The 21,468-nt window shown below is 41.5% G+C and overlaps 1 protein-coding gene across 1 annotated transcript in view; it reads right to left on the reverse strand.

Annotated features, from left to right (window-relative positions):
* Positions 1-21,468, reverse strand: part of FGF13 (fibroblast growth factor 13) — a 253,002-nt gene that overhangs the window by 109,286 nt on the left and 122,248 nt on the right. The window contains exon 2 of the mRNA XM_062584638.1: positions 8,975-9,142. Within this exon, the coding sequence (XP_062440622.1) occupies positions 8,975-9,140 (166 nt within the window). The 5' untranslated portion in view covers positions 9,141-9,142. The remainder of the gene's footprint in view (positions 1-8,974; positions 9,143-21,468) is intronic.

The following is a 21,468-nucleotide window of genomic DNA, read 5'->3' on the forward strand; positions in this document are numbered from 1 at the left end:
CTGCCAATACTGCCTCTGAATTCACAAAAGAACATTAATCCACATTACTGCACAGCTTGCCCCTAGAAGACTCCTCACATATTTGACACAGGTGTGCATTACTGTGCAGGTATTTGTCAGCTTTCCTCTGAAGAGTCCACAGCTCTGATAGAACAGCATCTAAAACAAGGAGAAGCCTAAGAGGAAAGCGTTAGGTTGAGGGAACACATGGAGACCAGACTGAATTTGAGACAAGCACGTTTCCAAGAGGCCAGACTTCCACAAAGAAAAGGCCAAAGGCCTCTCAGCAGGCCTCAAAGCTGGCCAGGCAGGGAGATGAGATCGCATATAATCCTTACCAGTTAATAAATGTGCTTAAACTAAGCATACGAACTAAGGTCTTTTCTCTCTCCTTTTGGAAATCTATAGGTTCTTCTTTACATCCTTTTTACATCTGCTAAGCTTTTCCTCTTATGGTCACCCTTTGAAGTGGACCTTCAGTTCCTCAACTGCAATAAGTCTGCAAGGTGATACCTTACATATTAATAAAGCCTGATCATCTTTTCAAGATAATTTTAGAGGTAAGGAGTCTTAAAATTTTCTGATAAACTCTAGCATTTGTTACAGCTTCACAGTTCCACATTCAGAGATACCAGATGCTGAAGGCCAAGAGTGCTGATGGAAGGAAGAGCAGAAATCTGAGTTAGGTATGGGCTGAGCTGACCCTGGAGCTAGAAAATGTGGAGTTGCTGCAACAAAACAATGCTATAGACTCAATTATCCTCAAGACACCTAACACAATTGCACAGTGCTGCACTGGACCATGGAGTTGTCAGGTGGTAACTAAGGGATGTCTGCAGCATGCTGTGCTGCACTGTGTAGGCATGCTTAAATGCTTTTGTAAGTGATTGTCTTGGGAAATGAAACAACTTTCCAGTGACTGCTAAGAAGTTTGACTACACCTTGTTTCCAGAGCTGTCCTAACCTAGAACAGCGTGAAAAAAATGGTGTGCTTTCAACCCAAAGGCCATTTTTTAAATACTATGGATGTTACCATGGATAAAGGGCTGTGCAATAATTATGATGGACCATGTAGTTGAATAAAGTACAAAGAAGAATCTTCATTATTAATAAAGAACTGCTTCTTATTTAAAATGAGGGCAGATTGAGGAGGAAAATCTGATGCTTTCTCAGGAGAATCATGGAATAAAAAAGTAGCAAGTCAAAGATCTCCTTCCATACAAAGAGCACACTGATGCTCTTAAGAGTCCTTTGAAAGATAAGAAAAGCTCATCAATGTGATGTGCTTTTGACCAATCATTTGGTCAAAATGTCCTACTTCAGACTTGCTAAGTGCCAGATAAAAACTTCATAATGAATATTTATTCTGAAATGAAAGCAAAAGAGCAAAAGGTATAGATAACAGATTTGCCTCTAAAAGCACACAAGTAGACAAAAGAGTACTCTTTAACCTGCCAGAGACTGTTCACTCATGAAGCCAGATTCAGCTTAGGTAGGTGGGTAGGGATAACCAGGCAAGTCTATTAGTTAAAAGGAATTAGTAAAGCAAATCAACAGAATGCAGGAGTCATAGCTATGTATAACACAGTGATCTTCAAGCCTCTCAAGAGCTAAGTAAACACAGTTTATTAAAAAAAAAAAATAAAATAAAGAAAAGCCCTCATATTATCTCCTATGAGGTGGCACATTCAGGTAAATTCAGGGACAAAAAGATTTGCAAGCTGTTTGAAACACTGCACTCAGCAAATTTTCTTCAAAACCTTGAATGCCTTCCTTATTGTATATTTTACAGTCTTTGAGGTACCTGCTGATAGAAATGCTTTATCAAACAATGAGATGCTTCAAACTTGTGATTTAAAATGGCAAGCAACATTTGGGGGTTGGATTAGATGACCTCCAGAGGTCCCTTCCAACCTTACTGATTCTACGATTACTCTTAAATTGCATCCAGACACCTTGGAAAGAAATGATTTCTAGAAGGCATTTGCATATCCAGTTGTGTGCTGCCATGTATAGAGCCATACATGTAAATAAAGTAAATAAAGCCCATAAAATGAAAGAAGCAGCAGAGCATAACACTGTGCAAGGTAGAGCCAAAATAGGAGACTAACAGCCTTTTCTGGTCACCACTTCATACATTATCCACTAATTCTGGCTATTCCTATCCCTTCTTCTCTGTCCCTCACCATGCAATCCCCTTAGCCCTTCTGCTAGGCATGCCATTGGTCTGCCCTAGTGCCAAGCCACTTCTTAAATCACATAGCAAGAAAAGAAAGGTTTTGCTGGTGCAGCTTGCTGAGGCAGAGACAGCATCTATGTGCAAGTGCGTGGCAGGAGGCAAGGAGGAGGAAGGGTAGAAGGCAGCTGGCAGTTCAGCTGGCACAGGATGGCATGGAGCCACTGCTGAAGAACTCAGATTCTAAGTTTAAAACTATGGCTATGTTTTAACTATGTTAAATGTATTTAACTATATTAAATTCCCAGCTCTACTTGCTATATTTCTTCATGGCTAGGAGTGAATCACTTAAGGCCTCAAATCTTCAAAAGACAGACATCTAAGTACCAAAAACTCAGCTGATTCAATAGGAGAAGCTATTGATACAAATGCTAATGAGACACCCAAAGAGTTCTGAGGATCATGTCCTTTACTACTGTCCTTATAATGGGAAAAGTTAAATTCTCCTATTTCACAAGAGTGCTGTGAGGACAAGTACACTCAGTCATGCATGGTTGTGGCAATAAGGACCACAAACTCCCATGGGACTCACAAGAGAAGAAATCAAATTTGAACTCTACAAGTGAGTTCTGATCTCATTTACAGACAAGTAAATATTGGGTAAATCCTGGATTTTGGTGGCATTACTCTGGATTTGCACTGATTGAGCCTGAACCCGAGCCCGGCCCAGACTGCATTCAGGTAAGCTTATTAAATGCATCCCATCCCCTTTGACTCTGCTGGGAGCATTCACATGTTCAAAGTTAATCATGTGCTTAAAAGCTTTGGAGGATCAGGGCAAGAGGGCTCAGCCACTTACAGGACTGAGCTGTTCTGCTTTGTGTACTAAGCATTTCAAGAGAATAGGAGTGCAGTTGTCACCTCTGCTTCTTAATGCCACAAGAGAGGTTATCATTTAATCAGTCCTGTCAAAGTCAGCTCCTCTTTGGGGGAAAAAGCCGTTACAACTGTGGCAGCTTCAGACCTTTGGCTTTTGTGGTCTATGTTACTCCCTATTAGATTATTTTTCACTAGCAGATATGGCTCCACAGTCCCAGCATCTCCATGTGCATTCGCATGACAAGATTTTAAGCTTATTTTCAATGTTAGACAAGGCAGAGACATTGCTCATTGCTGCTTCTTGGCAGTGCCAGGACCCAGGAGAAGGGGAGGCAGGATGAGCCTCACGTTCTCCACAGGACAACCACAAGGTGTAGGAAAAAGCAGAACCGAGAGCAAGGTTTTTGCTGACTGCTGTTTTGTTGAGGCAAAGGGCCACAGCCAGAGCACTAAAGGTGGCAGAGGCAATGGCAGCCTGCCTGCCCTCCCTCCCTGGGCTAAAGGGCTCCAGGTCAGACAGCTTAGCTGCAGCAGAAAGAGGTTAACTGCTCCCGCCAGCAAGAGCCTTGGCAAATGTGATGCCAGGTCTTCACTTTTCACCTGCACTGAAAGTAGAAGAGATGATAAAAGTCGTCAGAAAAGATTAAATTAATTACTATCAGGGGACCACAACCCTAATCAGTTTCTAAACAGGATTATGCACCTTAGTAGGAGCCCTCATTCAACAATCGAGCAAGATCCTTTCAGGCATCTGCTCAGCAGCATTAAATCAGAGTTTGAAAACACCCACAGCGCAGAGGCCAAATCTCCTCACTAACATCTCACTGCCAACTGCACCAGGTCTGGGCACCTTAGGCGTGATCAACACTAGAGTCTGTATCCATGCTTCAGAGTTCTGGCTCATCTCTCTTACTCCCCACAAGAACACAAAGTCTTTTACATCTCTGAACAACATATAAAGTTAAAAACCCTCTCATAGTTCTCTGTGGTTTCAAACACAGGTGTCTACCCAAGAAAGGAAGATTCTCCTCCCCTTACTTATTCTTTTTCAAAATGCAGAAATGCACATACATTAATTTAATTGAGGGAACTAATAGTACTGATTTGGCCTAGAACAAAAGCATATAATTAAGGTGCCAAGCAACAGTACTAGTAGTGGTGACATGAGGCTTGGAGCACCAAAGGGACACTCAACATGACAACATAAAGGCTCTGAATTTCTGCTGGTGACAAAACTGTGTGCACATGGAGGGGGTGGAAGAGCCAGCCTCCCACAAAGCATGCTCAAACATCACACCTTTTCCTCCCTGCAAGGAGGAGGAGGGTTGCTCTGCCAGTCAAGCCCATTACCAGGGACGGAGATAACAAGCCACTGTCAAAGGCAGCCACAAAGCTGCTTGTTTCACATTAGCATCCTTAACATTTTCTATCTAATCAGATTTCCTGTTGGTTGGGGAAAGCTGCCTTTCTTCATTACCAGCTGCTATCCCCAGATTTCCCTCTCCCCATCCCCAAAACAGATTTTTGCCATGCTTGTCTGCTTTCCTGTGTAAAAAGGTTACATATGCCTGGAGGGAGACTAAATGTTACCAAAAAAAAGGCAAAAGCCCCACGTGAAAACAGAACTGTGGGCAAGAGGCCAGGACTCTTGATTATGTGACTGTGACTAACCAACAGATGTTTTTTAAAAAAACATCCCTCATTATATTCTCCCCTCTAGATGCAATAATACAACTCAAATTAGTTTTCCAGGAGCAGGCTTCTTTTTATATAACCATGTTTTATACAGATAGAAGCTTATATTTAAACTATTTAAGAGAACAAATAGCTGCAAAATGTACTTTAGATGGCCCTTCTCCTGCCAGCAGTATATTCCTGGCTGGATAGAAGCAACAAAACTGCCCTGCATTTTGCTACTACTTGGATGTAATTGTAAACACTGCATAATGCCCACAGGATCTAGCACCCAGGTAAGAACGTCAGGTCCTCTTGTTTTATTGCATTTGAGAGATCCATGACATTGTAAACTGCAAAATGACTTCGAAAATACAAAGCTAAAACAACGCAGAATAAAGCAGCACTTCATCTTTTAACTTAGCCCAAAGTTTCCCAGATCATTAGGAAAGGCAGCTTCTTATCTGAGCTGCAAACCAGACTGACAGAGGTCACCCCACTGGCACTGGGCCGCCAGGGAAATACACGCATTTTGGGAAGATAATATTATTGTGATTTCCCATTGCCCCTCTCCTTCCTTCCACATCTATCACTTGAAAAACCTGTTTCTGCTACAGTTGCTGGACTAAAGACCTTTTATATCCTCCAGCTCAATCTCAAATATACCAGCTTTAGACCTGTTCTGCAAAGGCATAAAGGTGTTTTTGAGGCACGTGTGCTGTGAAAAGTGATAACATTGCAAGCAGGCAACTTGTGTGTCAAGAAAAGAATAAGAAACCAAGACAGGTTAATTTAGGAAACAAGGACCAATTGTCTTCTCTTGCTTTTGGAAATAGGTCTGAGACAAGAGAAATGAGTCTGATGGGCCAATGTGTCATATGCACCACTTGTTTCAGATATTACAGTGGTTTGGTATTTAAGTATTTAAGTAAAGAGTGGAGCATCCTCCAAACACAAAGGAAGTCAGGAAAATCTTTTCCAATTCTTAAAAAGAGCTTTCAGAGAAGAAGGAAAGTGAAACAGCATGGGTAGCTATTTAGATAATGCTGCAGATGTGTGAAAGGTATATAGGGCAGCCAGCTAGGACTACTGGCCTCAGAGAAGAAGGTACATAAAAGGCTGCATGTGTTTTGTGGGACAGATTCTTAGCAAGCAACACAGTATTTCCTGATTCTTCTACCCAACAGGATTCAAGACCACCGCTGAAACTATCTGCATTTATGACGCTGTCGATTTAATATCTTTTGTAGAATCAATGTATTTGAGAGTATTGTAAGAGGCAGAATGATACCAAGAGAGTCAGTGCTTACCTACAGCTGCCCCATACCTGGCATTGTAATACAGGTGCAGAGGAGTCAATTCCAGAAGTGACAAACAAGATAGCCTAAGCATTAACCCTGTATGAAAGTATGGTCAAAAAGCACACAGCAGAAATTCATCTGAGTATTTCATCTGAGATGCTAATTTAGAGACATTCACAGTTTACTAGGTGTTCCCATGTCAGTTTTCATCCAGTGGAAAAAGTGCATCTTCATACTTTGAGTCTTTCAAGGCTGAAGCATTTCATATATAATCTTCACTATGACATTCTGCTTGGAGAGGTTTCCTGATAGCTACTGAGCTGCCATATTTTTCCAGTCCCTTCAAAAATGTGTAAATTACATTATGGTAACAGGTTTGACTTCCATTTTCTCTCATCTTTGCAGCACAGCTGAGCATTAACTGCTAGGTTCACAGTCGAAGGTATTCAGCTGGGGTTTATTTCAGTTATTCCACTGACCTCAATGGAGTGTTCTTGTGTTTGCACTGAAAGTACAGTTCAGATCATTTCATACTCAAATTTTTCAGCTTTGCACCAACAAACCAGAGAATGACATGCACCAGTCTTCCAGTGGGTCTAACACTGTTGCCAGCCAATTCAGACCGCAAAGACAGATCAGTGTGGCCCTAGGCAGTTTGAGTAGCAAGAGGCACTAAAAGGACACCTGAGCAAACATCTTCCCTTTCATGCTAGATGCAGTTTCTTTCACAGAAACACATGTAGAAACCATGCAACAATAAAAATTCCACTGAGATGATACTTCTACAAATTCTCACTGACTCGGGTGGTTGTGGGATGAGTCAGTATGGCCATGGCTTCTTGTGCCTTGCCTAGTAATGCAGAACCCCTGAAGGAGAGGAGGAGGGATTGAGGGTGAGGAGAGGAAGACCCATTCATCTTTGTATACTGCAATAGAAAATGAAGCTTTCCTCTTAGAACTAAACATTTTCAGTAAGAATGATTAACAATAGCATATGCCACAGAGGAAGGAGTAACACAGCTGTTACCAGAGACAGACAGTGTGCAGATTTATAGTGAATCTAAGAACAGCAACTTTGAGCTCTCAGGCAACAACACAATAGAACTGATGCTCTCCAGGTCTTTGTTTAGAGCCTACATCTTGAAAGCATCCCCTGGCAGATTCTCAGTTCCTCATTGCTGAACCATACCATGTGCCCAGGAGACTTACCCCTTGGAGATAAAAGGCCCAGTACAACTCCACTTCCCACGTGTTCTCTTCTGGAGCATGCCAGTGTATAAAACTTATTCACTGAAAATGACCATAGCTACGAGCTAGTCGCCACCAGGGATCCAGTTCTCTAGATAAACTACATTGAAATGACCATCCACTTTTAGAGTTTCATGTGAGCACAAATAAATTGTGAAATACACCGTGTGGGTCAGCAGGGCTCAGACCTACTCAATGCCAAGTACTCTGCTACTCCATGGCTCATGTGAAACCTTCATTTCCCAAAAGAGCATCATTGCTGAATGGCAAGCACCTCTAAAAGCTCAATTGTAACTTCTTTCTAGAGGAGAGACACACAGTTCTGTGTTCTTAACTTAGTAACAACACAAACCCTGAGAAAATGATGAGAAAACTCATTATATTTGTAATCCAGAAGAGTGCCATGGGATTCATCTTTCCTTCATGTTTGAGTTCAGAATCAAAATTCCTATCAAGTCAGCCATGGAAATGAGAGTAGAATTAGATTTCCTGTTTCCAAAACAGTTTTAAAATTTAGGTACATAATCACTGAAACAAAATCCTTCCCCCACTCCAGGGTTTATATCAGCCTATATATTTCTGAGCAAGATTAGAAAGGAATGCCATTTCAGTAAGCTACTTTTTGCATGAACATTCCTTGTGCTGCTTTTGGGAGATGTATACCTTTTATTTAAAATTTGGGGTAATAGAAGAAATTGAGCAAAATAATTTGGACTAATAATGACAGCTTAGCATCTGGTGCCCATCATTACATAGAGAATAATACAAGTGATGTGTGAGGGAGGGCTCCAACCTGATTTGCTTTGCCATTCCCACAAATTCAGTTGTGGCAGAATCCCAGCCCTGAATATTTCATCTTAAAAATACATCTACCAGCAGTAACATTATTTGTCTTGGTAGATACTGAAGCTTATGTAAAAAGTGTAAGGCTTACCATGTGGAATATGAGGCAGTAATGCAAAACACATATGGAACAAGAGAAAATATTAAAAAAGGATTAAAAATGGCTTCATCTCATGTATACGAGACCAATTAGTTTCAGATACAGATAACTCAATAGTTTCAGATTGGTAAACACAGCATTAAAACAATCCATACCTTTGCTTTATCTGAAAAGGAAAACAGTTCTACTTATTTCTTCTGCTCTGCATGCATTTCATTTTCTAAAATGCAACTGTGCGTGCATTACGTACAAACTTTACCCTGCTTCGCTGCGGTACAGCTGCCACGAGCATTCGCTAGCGCTATGCAGAAGCCTTATGGAGTGAAGGGTGCTGAGGACAAGCCGAACCTGAGTCTAAGTGCCATTATTTTCAGCAGAGTGCAACTTCAGAAACATTACCAGAAAGAACCGACTTGGAACTGATGTTGTTTAAAGTAGCAAGCAACTTTCGGCAGCCCAAAAAAATGGCAGTGTGTAATGATGAGAGCTGAAACAAACTTTATTTAAGAAAAAGCAGCGTCATTTTACTTCTCATCTAGAATGATACCGTACATGGCTTATATTACAGTGTCCCCCGATAGCTGAACTGGACACCAACAGGCAAGCAAAAGGGGACATGGAGTGCATCACGCTTCCTGCACCAGTTGCACTACGCTGACACAGGCTGGAAAACACACAGCACACTCTAGGGACATACATGGAAAAATGAAAATAATAAAAACAAACAGAACATGGATCCATAGCGCCACAAACCTTCCGGCTCTGTGTTCTCTTTGAGGTGCACTTGCTTCAGTGGGCAGCAGAAGATTTCGTGACACTTAGCACGAAAAGGGGACTCTTTTTTCTTTAATTCCGCAGATTGGATCGAATCTTGCCGTAACATAATGTACTCCTGTGTGCCAGGGGGAGCGTCATCCATAACTGTGGTCACCACATAACAAAATGAACTCAAGTTAGAGCTTAAGAAAAGCAATCTAGAGAACTAAATCAACTACATAATGTTAGTGGGGAGAAGGGGAGAGAGAGAGGAAGGGGAGAAACATTTTAGAAAGGAAAATAAAATTAAACATGTTAAAAGCATCTTAGTGATGGAGGCAGAGAGGTGGGGAAAATATTTACATTTATAAACAATGCTTCCCGTAAACATTAATGGTTTATACTGTTTCATGCAGTTTCCATAAACAGTAATACTGTGCTCCAGAAAGCAGCAATAAGGTTCCCTCCTATCTTTGCTGTATTTTCCTGTTACACCTAGATTTATTCTGCATGCAGATTCAGAAAAACAAGCAAACAAAGCATGCTGTTACTGCCCAGCCATAGGCAATCTCTAATGTCAGAGCATAATCATTCCATATCTCCAGGTAATGCAACATCCGTGTGTCTATTCCCCAAAGTAAAAAATAATAAATAAAAGCCTTTATCAGGATATTTAATTATACACAGTTCCTCTGAGCAAGGATGATAATCCAATGACATTTGACTTGATCATCACTTCCAATGGGTAGAAGACTAGATGTACAAAGGGAGTGCACATTAATCCTTTTGATAGTTTCCTTATAAAACAGCAAGTCATTTTTTAAAGTTGATCTTATAAATCAATATCGCTATTAATAATATAGATGATACGCAGTCTGAAATGTTTTCTGAACGGAGTCAGATTATTAAATGATAAAAAGATAAAATATATAGCATATAGAAAGCTCCAGCTATCTTAGAAGTATTCCATTAGCAGAAAGAATTGAAACACTTTTCCACTACCTAAAAAATGAAGCCTTAATAACGTAGATAGCGAGATTCTTCAACTTAGCTTTTAGGCACAGATCATCTTTCAAAACCAAAGTTATATAACCACTACTAGTAATTCATAACTGAACGCATAGATATAAAAACACAGCCAAAACCAGACAGTCTACAACCCTTTAATAAAAAATACACATACAAAGATTAGCAAAGCAAAACCCGAAAGATCAGGAAAGAAACCACTGACACGCTAGTCAAAAAAAAAAAAAAAAAAAAAAACACAACCCACAGCTGCATCAGCAGTATTCAAACTTATACAATTCTAGAAGTCTTGGCAGAGAAGTCGAACAATTTAACCATTTCCTAAATATCTATCAACGATTAAAAACTACCATGCAGATTTAAACAAGAATCCTCTCAGCCAAAGATATGATACCCTTGCCTCCCCATCCATTTGCTCTTTTTCATCTCCTATCAAGAATAGTAAAAGTCACATCTAGGAGATAATTAACTGGTTCAACCTGATAGTTGTTCTTTCCACAGTGAGCAATTACCTTCTTTGAAGTCATTAATCTGTAGGAAACATTTTGCACCTTAGCTGTTGTTGCTTCATTAGACTAGACACAGCATCAGTAAGGCACACTAATAATCCAGATAAAGTGTCATTAAAAGAGATGCATAAGCTAATAGGAAAACACAGTGGTTCAAAAATGAACACTAGGTCACTGAAGCACAAGGTCTGGATTGCGAGATAACTGCTCCCTTAACAATACTAGTTTTACTTTGGCTTGTTTGAAAAGTACATGTGTTCATGACAGCCCTGAGACTGCAGGGCAATCACCAGGAGCAATCACTAAGAAAAGTCATTACCCAAAAAAGAGCCAAAGACCAAAGAGCCCTGATGGGTCACTCCTCCAAAATGACATCATGCAGGAGTTGCTACGGGAGTAGTATGTGCAAAGTCCCCAGTAAACCAAAAGTAAACCAAATGCAGGGACCTGACATCAGCAGTGCAGGAACCCTCTGGCATGTCCCTCTGACATTTAAAAGGATGAAGAATAACGTGCATTGAGAAATGTGAATAGCCAGCAGAGGAGTGAAATGCACAGCTACGTTCCAACAGCAAGCCAGGGGATACACAACAGAGCATACCTCGCTATCAAAAACAGCCTCAGGCAAGAGGTATGTTCCTGGCCTGATCCTCAGAGGCAGATCACTTCTCCAGAAGGGAAGCAATAGCTAGAGGAGATTTATCTGGTCCTTTATCAGTCACCTGCACTCCCATATCACCACACATTTATTTAAATGCCAGCAAGCCACAAGCAAAGTTACACCTTCAGTAAATGATCAACGTGCCAAAACTAAACAAAAATACATCGGCACTGAATCAAGGGCAGAAGCTGTAAACAAGTCTTGGTTTTGAGAAACATCATAGCATTAGCATCTGGAGCAAATCCTAGGAATCACAGTTCTAATTAAGCCTTAATGCTGGAACAATGCATCGATGACATAATTGATGATGTTGTTCTGAAGGGAACAGCTAAAGCCTTTTCTTAACATGAACAGCCTCAAGGAAGAATGAGAATTTATTACAAAACTAGGAACATCTTCTAACCCCAATGCCACCTTTTCTCTGCTGTGACAACTGCCAGACAGCCTCATGGAGCCACTGAAATGACAGTGGCATGATCTCGGTTGTGTCCAAGGAGCCTATCCACAAGATTCAAAACCACAGAATCTAATATAAAAACCTTTCAAAACCTGACGTCCTTTTCTAGTAACTAAAAATAATCGTTGTACAACCATGAAAAGATCATTATTGAAAGTCTTCTGTGAATAAGCACTTTGGAAACAGGGAGATCTCTTCTCTCACCAAAAATTCCAAATGATTTTGCTAACAGAATAAAAAAAAAAAACACTAATGAAATATGCCAAAGCAGGAAGGAACAGGTAAGGTTTAGGTAAGTAACATCAAAATCCAAAGCAGTATTTACACCACGCAACATGGGGCAGACAACACCTGAGACACAAGGATAACACTCCTTTTACACTACAGTTCCTTCTATTAGGGACTTTGTGCTAATTGCAGGACCTCAGATATGCTTACAGGCTGCTGTATACTGCACAGATACATGAGCTCGCTTTAGATCAGCTAATTCAGGCAGTAATCACAAGACAGCATCAAGCTCGACAAGGGCAGCAGAAGACATGCGAGAAACCTGGCAGATGCTTAGCTTCGCTCCATTACATGGACACTGTTCTCAAAAGCAGCCAGAAGAGACTTTGTTGAGGCATGTCTACATCGCCTCGGCCACCTTCCTGAAGCCTGATGTGCAGTCATTTCGCTAGCCTACACCGTCCAGCTCGGCCTCAGTTATGATTCAGCAGCCACTCACTCTGACGTACTCTCCATCTTCATTGGCAAAATGTTTCATTTATTTATGCTTCCCAAGAGTAAAATGGGGAGAAGACTTGTGTCTTGGACACAGGTAAGATATTAAAGAATTTACACATCCTCAGTTGGAAGATGATAAAGAAGTACTTCATGGCTTAAAAAAAAATGCAGGGCAATTTATAAGAATTGGTCAAGAGGCAGAAAATGCAGCAACTGTGGCTAAAAAAGTGCATATATAAAAAGCATTTTCTCAGCAGTTTGCATAAATAGCTGCAGTAACTATTAGTTTCCTACATCAAAAGATTCAACTTGATAAGTATCACTCTATTGCATATTCTCTGCCTTTAAAATAACCACAACAATTAAAACTTACTGACAAGTCAGTATGAAAAAAATTTCCTTCTTCCCGTATGTCTTATCAAGACAAAAAAAAAATTGTTTTTAAAATGACTACCATCATGTTTTACAAGGTAAATTCAAACATGTTCATATTATATAAATGCATCAGCTAAACACTCCACTGGTTTGTGTCTTATGTCTGACTTCATTTCAACCTCATCTAGAATTGCCAGAAACTATAACATCAACCCTGTCCATAGGGCTTGGCTCTGGCTGCAACCAAGTAATTCTTGATATAATTCGGAGTCTAATAAAGCTGTAAGGAAGCATCTTTCTCCCAGCAGCTACAAACTTAAAATATGTTCTGTCTTATTTTTCCTGAGCTACTGGTTTTACACAGCAAGACTTCAGCTCCGTGAGCTAGAGCCTGTGGCAACCAGAGGGCAAATATATGTCTTAATATTGAGGCAAAAGAAATCCACATTGCCGTTACTGCTGCTGTTCTCCGTATGACACAATGACATCAACGTTTACTACTTCTATGGATCTGTTTTGACACTTCTCTCCTTGAATGACCCAAAATGTGAGTTTCCCTCTGTCTTCTCTGCGTTCCCTTCCTTTTGTTTGTCTGCTTGTTTTCACACGCAGTGAGGACCAGAATATTTGCAATAAATCACTTTCTCTGTCGGCGCAGTGAAGTAAAACAGCAATGCCTGTTCTACACCTCCATCATCTGCCTCCTTCGCCCATAAAATGGGAAGAAAGGTCAGGAATGCAGTGACCCAGGCCTCGGAGGCTTTTTAGGGCTGTTTCTTCTCTTTTAGAGGAAATACCAGGATATCAAATTGCTTTCAGCTCCTCACTGGGACAAACCTAAATATACTGCCTTCAGAATAACTTGCTTCAAAGTGAGAGCCTGCAGGACAGGGAATAGGGGGGAAGGCAGGTATTTTCGGTAATAACATTTGTCCTGCTGCAGCAGCTAATACAAAACTCAGGTACACATGCAATAAGTACTCCCTCTGCTTTTCATTACTGCTTTGCTTTTCCCCTAATTTATTCCAGCTGAAACAGAATATGTCTGTTTACTATTTGGACAACATGATGAACTCATTTGGGTACTTCAAGGCACACAAATACTTATAAGCTAATTAAAAAAAAAAAGTTATTCTAGAGCTGTCATATAGACAAATCCTCTTAAAGGCACCACAGTCCATCCGTACCCAAGTTTCTGAGCCCAGCTTTGCCAACAGCCACGTGAAGGATTCTCACCAAGCAGCCTTGGCATTTCAGTGTCACAAGGCAGAAACCTTGCTCTCACCTGCCATCTGCACACTTGCAACTTTGACGTTCGGCTGGCTCCAATTTGCTCTTTTGCAGTGACGACAGATGTTACAGGATATGCAAGAAGCCTTAGCCTCTAGCTCTTACCCTCAACAAGCTGTCTCTGAGGTCCCTCCTTTCCCTACCACCAAAATCAGATACTGTACTAGCAATACAGTAACTCCAACCAAAGTTAAAAAAATAAAACAGAAAATACCTTGTGGAAGTCCTAATTTTCACTTAGAGTTTCTTTATATTACATTTCAAAATTAAAACTCCACCTAAACTGAACTTGCTCTACATCTGGAGGCTGCTGCTGGACCATGACAGATGCCAGCTACAACCTCCTCACTCCGCACACTGAGCCTCAGACCTTGGACTTCTGGTCTCAAACTAAAAGTTTCCTCTCTGGCAACTATTTCTGCACTTACTTTTGAATTGATATTAAGAGGACAGTTTTATGGTATGCATAAATATAGCACAAATTCTGAGATGGGTACCAGTTGTCTGGAAGAGCTTGTCTTGGGGAAGCAAATTTCTTCTGTAATAGAGGGTTTTTACTATCTGAACTAATAATGTTTCAAACTGCTGATCTAAATTAGATAGAGGTTGTTATTAGGAGTTGAGGCTTCAGGGATTCAGCACTATACAGCCTAGGAGTTCCTTTCTGTTTCTGGTGAGAAGAGGAGGATAAACTCCTACTTAAAATGTAAATGTCACATGGTGTCACAAATTAAAATTGATCAGTGATGCCCAAGTAATAATCTTTATGATAAAGCCAGCAACCCAGCATCTGCCATAACAACCATATATGGTAGAGATTCCTAAACTCTCATTAAATTACCTACTTTAGCTAAAAGCAGGAGTAGCCTGGACCTTGGCATGTACCCAATCCCCCAGGGGATGGAGACATCCTGCATTGAGCTCCACATTTGGCCTGGTTCCCTGATAGTTGCAGCTGACCAGGCTCATCCAAACAGCCCTAAACTGCTGCAGTCGCAGCAGACATTGCAGCATAAACACCCCCAAAGCCTTCTTCCAAACCCTAATCCTACTGCTAGGCTGACACATGGCAGTGAACAGAAATTCACCTGGTAAATGGCTGTGCGAGCGGCTGGAGCGCTGCTGTCCCACTGCCAGGGCTCAGCCAAACTCTTACAGAGCAGAACCTCAACCCAGCTCCCCTTACTGCATCCGGACCCTGAAAAGGCCAAGCAAAGGATGAACAAGGTCCACGTGGAACCTTTCCAGTGCATCCACAGGTTGATTCATTTCCCCAGCTTTAGATGGATATCATTATTTATTGCACAGTCCCTTCCTATACACTCAATAAATTACTTAAAGGAACAGAAACAAAGCCAGCCAAAATGATATGGTCAAAACTTACTTTAGGCAAAACATTTCATTTGGAATTACTACCTAGGGTTTGCATGACTGCCTTCACCACCACATCAGAATATTTCACTGATGGTTTTAGATACCATGCTTTGATTTTCTGATTTGAAATCACTTTCTGCTGTGGAATAGCTTCCTTTTTAAACAGGCATCTGCTGTCTTCCAAACAAAATTAAGAGTACAGCCTTACTGAACACATTTATTTCAACAGCATTAGGGATTTTTCAACTTTTTGATCTGTTGAAAAATTCTGAAATACATTCGCTTTGGGTCAGCCCTGCAGAATAATTATTTTCAGATCTTCCAAAATTATTTGCACAGAACACACTCCTTGACCTAAAAGAGTAATTGGATTAACTGCTAGCAGTAATTGACTGTTATCCTCTAAAAAACCTAGCCAAGATAAGGCTACACTTAGATCCTTCTGCATATTAAAGACAGTGACATCCAACATCAAAAATTAGTTGATAAACTCAACTAAATACATCTCCTCTTTCCTCTGTTCATAAGTGCACTAGCATTTCTGCACATAACCTGACTGCCTAGCTTTTCCAGGCATCCACCTACCGCCAGCCTTTGGTTAACTTTAATCTGGGCACTATTCAGTGACACAGCTGCCTGCAACCATGATCCTACTGTGCCCACATGCAAAAGCATGGTTTGGGAGAAACCACTGTTTCCTCTCCAAATGCCCAGCAGTTTTCCAGCCTCCCACATGTGAACTGCAATAAAGAGAAGATGCACACTCCTGCTCATCAACTGCTATACAAAATCCACAACTTACTCTCCATCATGCAAATCCACTGCTTTTCCCCTTCCCAGATATCAGGATCTGCAGTTCTGCTATACAAGATGCATGCCAACTCTTATTTAACTCTGCAGTTCAGTTCACCACTTTGCCACACTTGCCTCTGAATGAATAACTATTGCTTCCCTGCCTACTTCAAGTGGCTTTCTGTTTTTCCCATGTGCTAAAATAAATTCAAGCTGGCTGCTTTTCAAATAGGTGGGCTGCTATACGTGCCACAGCAGACAAGATAGTAATTTACAGCGTACTACTCATTTTTCTGGAGTGCACACTGATTGAGAGCCACAGGCACATGGACCCATGTATGCAGGAGACACGAGCACACTGAAGCGTTATCAGCAGAGCTTCATGGAGAAAATACGGGCAGGCGCTGGGGAGGACACTGAAAGGGCAGAATATTCTTGATCACTTTCAGAAGCTAGATAATGCATCCTGATTGCATGGTCACCAAAAAATACTGCAACTTCTGTTTAAGCTCTGGGTGCCACCAAAACAGCAGCATGTGGACTAGTCATTCCTTTCTGCTGCAAAGATGCAGAGAAGGCAGTTGTACAGCCAACAGAAGAAGGGAAGTAGCCCTGGATGGGAAGCAAGGGCTTGCTCACATCTTCTAGCCACAGCTAAGACAGCAGCAAAGTCACCATCACCTGTCCATTTCTCTGGTCCCATTGCACAAAATCACCTACCCTTTAAGCTCACATAACCACCCCAGCTTGTTTTGGCATGAAAAACAAGCCATTCAAGTTCTTTAATTTAGCTCCTTCTAGGTGAAGTAGCTTAGGTAGTGGTGTCTGGGAAGGTAGTGGTGTTTTCTGGGGAACAAAGTGGTGGCTTCTGGGGCACTGGTGATCGGCTGGAACCCAGCTGCTTCTTCGACTGCTATGGCCAGAGAAAGGGCCTGTAATTCAGCCCAGTGCAGGTACAGGCTCCAGTCAACAGCAGCTCAGCAGCTGCAAGATGAAGCCTCTCTGAATTAGTATGTCTACATACAGGGTTATTCTAGCAAAGAACAGGAATGTAATTGGGTACAAAGGTCCTAGGAATAGTGCAGAAAAAACAGTCTATCATAGTTTTCCCAAAATACTCCAACTTGCCCCTACCTATCCCAAAGCCTACTGTGATCTGCTCACTTCAGAGAGCATCTCAGTCAGATAAGGCACAAAAGCAGACTTATAATCTTGTGAAAATCAAGCGAGTAGAGAACCAAATAGCAAGATAACTACTAGAAATGGCCAGGGGTTAGTTGGTAGTTGACAGCTTTTAAGGCACTTGGAGAGTTATAGGTCACTAATTATGAAACACTAGGATGCTTTAATATGAATATAATTATTAATATAGGCCTATTTAAAATGAGGAGACTATTTTCAAGTGATAAGAAGTCAGAAGTGGGAATGCCTTTTTTCTTGCTATTTTTAGTGCATCTACTGACAATACTAGGGCTGCAAATGAGACTAATTTTCCTAGAGACGGTGGTGATGGGGAAACAAGAGAAATCAGAATAGAAGCCTAAAGGCTGACAGAAGCATCAAGTGAAGGACAGCATCCTTCCTGGAAATCAGAAAGAAGGATCAGCTGAACCTCTTGGGAAACAGAAGAGCAGCAGTAAAACCCTCCAAGGCTCAGTTTCAGAGACTCATCTCTCGAGTATTGCACTTCGGAGGACAAGAACAGAAGCAGTACTCATGAACGGACAGGTGACGTCTCCCAATTATTTGGCTCATTTACTGTGAATTAACAAAAAAGGAAGGAGGCTAGAAGTGGCATGTTTTAAAATTCAAACCCATTACAGGAAGAGCTGCTCTGAAAAACGGCCTCAGAGGAAATCTTTCAAAGCAACACACAGAAAACTAATCAGCAGGAGCAAAGAGCCTCAGCCTGCCATGAAGAGGAGCACTGTGCACCACCACAGCACCGGGAAGCAGCCGATGCCTGCACGCTCTCATTCGGCAGCGCCGTCGACAGGGCCAAGCGGCTCTGCACAGGGCAGCAGAAAAAGCTGCTGGATGAACAGCAGCAATTTATGCAAAATCTATTTGCAGGTTAAACAAGGTATTTATTCCTTTCTGAAATGATTCTGCATTTTTTTCTTCATTTTTCAGTATGTTAAAAATTAAGCTGATGTAAATTGGGGCTATAGACACACCAACATACAAATACAATGTTCCATTTCTAAAATAGTCAAATGAAAGACTGCAGTATTTTCTGGTGTTCTCTTCCTGAACTAAAGTTTTACTCAAGTTCACCTCCACCTGTAAGTCGCTTTGGCAACTCAGGCAAAACCTCCCACTACACTGTCCTTTCTATTCACCAGCGCATTACCTAGTCCAGAAGCCACTGCTGGTCCAGCTTCCCCTGGCCAGCAACTTTAACACCCAGTTTGCCAAAAAATGGGATGGAAAACGCACCTCAAGTTATTTGATGTTAGCCAGCTCTGTGGTTGTTGTGAAGCCTGAGAAGGGTTAAGTCATTATATCCCCTTGAACAGCGTATTGATTCTGAATGGCACACAACAATATGCGCATCACTGCTTTTTCTTTAATCTTTCTGAAATAAGAGGACCACATTTCAGAAGTCTTCCCTTGACACAGGTTCTGAGGTTGTACTTGAAAATATTTTTTCCCCCTCTGCACTTATCTAAATCCCTTGGGACATTACATAACTCCATGTGCAATTACACCTTCGCTGCTACAGTGTTGCACTTGCTGCACATGCACAGAGCAGTTTCGCTTTTCAGTGCGAATCAATATAATCAACTCTCAGCCAAATCAGAAGATTTAATTACCTAATTTCCTATTACTGTCTACCTTAACAATCATGCTTGTGGAGTTCAGCTACATGTTATTTTGTGATCATTCTCATTGCTTAACAACTTTTGTACAATATTGGGGCACTTCTACATAGGCGACAGCACAACCATTATAGACTAGCAGTGTTAACTGCACCAAAATTGCAGTAACTCCATAAAGCACAATTAAAATGATACACATAAGCCCAATTCATTTAAAGAGCTACTAGAACATACAAAAGAAACAGCCAGCATGACAGAAGCGACTGGTACTGGGTCACAGAGAATGGGAACAATTTTGCCAACCTGTGGTGAACAGCGAACGTGCAGTGACTCAGTTAATGGCACAACCTGACAGATGAGGGAGCACGAGCGAGGAGACGGGGCGGTGGTACTGAAACAGGCTGCGTACACATGGTGTTACAAGACTGACTTCTTCCACTCACTGTTTTAAGCTGCCTTTGCTCCGATGGGAGCCCTCACGCTGCACAGTTGCATGCGTAAAGCAGTGAGGATTCAATCGTCAGCAAAGCTAGAGTACGTCTGAAACGATATTCACCTTCCCCCAGGTACGTCGAGATGACCAGGCACGCAGTCTGGAACATGCAGCCCTCAGTTAAAAGTTTGAATTTCAATGCCACATGTTTGCACAGACCAAAAACCCAAGAGGGACTGTGCTTAAGCCAGACTGTAAATAAAACCGAAAAAGGAGTCTGCTGTACTGCTAAAAATGGTCCAGCCGAGACCAACGTATCTCACAGTTATTCATGCCCGAGTGACATGTTGTGACCAAAGGGAAGGGCATAGTGACAAGACTACAGAAAAGAAATACATTTTAAATCTTTTACAAACTAGCACGCATTTCCACTCAACACAGCATGAAATTCAGGTGTCACTACATGATCTCCCTGCCCAGGCTGTCTTGGCTGGCACCGCTCCCACCTACTGCCAGCCAGGAGATGGTTCTGCAGCAGACACTTCTGCATCCTGCTCAAATGTACGCTCGTAAACACTCAAGCTAAAACATGCTATTAAGAATCAATTTTTTCAGAATTCAAAGGCAAACTGCTCTAAGTAAGGCTATTGCATAAAGCAGAAGCAACTGTGGAGTTTATTGCCTAACCAAAAAAATCACCACGTTTCACATTCTAGTGTATGAAGTTAGTACTGAGATCGTCTTGCTTAGAAGAGTCTATCAAACCTAGTAAAGATAAACATCTGCCTTAGAAGAAAGATATTGCTGCAGTACTGAGCTATAAATCAGCTTCTAGTGTTCAGGATGTAGCAGTCTTTACTTTAGCAGAAGAGAAAGCCACGCTTCTCAAAATAAGTGAGGATATTGTGTATCACAAGATTGGAGTTGTGCAGCTGCCTCTGGGGATACCGTGATCACTTTTTGCACTGCTTTGAAACCATCCACTTTAAAGACAAAGCACTATTTAGTGTCATTACCATATTTATGCCTACTGGGCCTCTACATAGCTCAAAATAAATTAAAACATTTATTCTTGTAGTTGGCTGAAACACTTTAAAAAGCAGAGAGGACTTTTAGTTGCTGTAAATGTCTGAAGCATCTGAATTTATACCAGCTCCAGTTAAATGGGAAAATTTCAAGGAAAGTTTCACAGCAATTTGCAGTAGCTGAAGATTTGGCCCATACAACTGCGAAAACAAGTATGCAGGTCCTGCAAATACTCATTACTGAGCATTGCACTACTTTGGACAGTTATATTTTGTGAACACTGTGCTCAGCAGTGTTCACCTGGTTCCTAATCACTAGAGGCAGGAATCTTTCCCGATGCTTCTTGCCCTTTATGCCTCTAAGCACTTACAGTATTTTTAATATCAGCCCCCATTCCCCACTTTTATCTAAAGCGACTGCTGAAAAGCAGGAAAAAGTTTAAGGGTTCTCATAGAATTCATTTGAGAAGTGTAGTCTTGGCAGTTGGGGGGGGGTCTATCTTTCCTTTTAAATCTAATCTGTAGCTTTCATGTTACCAAAGTATTCTGTTCATGAGCTGAAAACTTAAAGACATCTTTGTAAAACTTGATTAGCATTTCAGTCTGCTTTTAACTCTGCCTTTCACACCAGCTCCGCAATCAATGTGGGCTGACGCGTTCGCTGCCGCTTGCACCAAACCAGCAGCTATGCCATGACGTTAAGGTGAACTTAAGCAGGCTGATGGGATAATGGCCCCAGACTGTAGAAATGCTGCTCCTTCCCAAAGCCCCCGTCGAGAACAAGTCCTGCCTCCTGCTGCTGCGGTGTTTTAGGATTAAATCTCTGCAAAGGAAGGAGGCAGTGACTTTGAGCTGCCTCTCCTTGCCCTGTGCTGTCACACAGGCATGGGATTGAGGCTGCCCTGGGTGTCTGAGGATCTCCAGGCTGCTAAACACAGTGATCAGAGATGACTCACTGTCACTCTCACATACATTAAATGGTTCTGTCAATTTTCTGCCTT

This window comes from Rhea pennata, chromosome 11, assembly GCF_028389875.1.
Source record: "Rhea pennata isolate bPtePen1 chromosome 11, bPtePen1.pri, whole genome shotgun sequence".
NCBI lineage: Eukaryota > Metazoa > Chordata > Aves > Rheiformes > Rheidae > Rhea > Rhea pennata.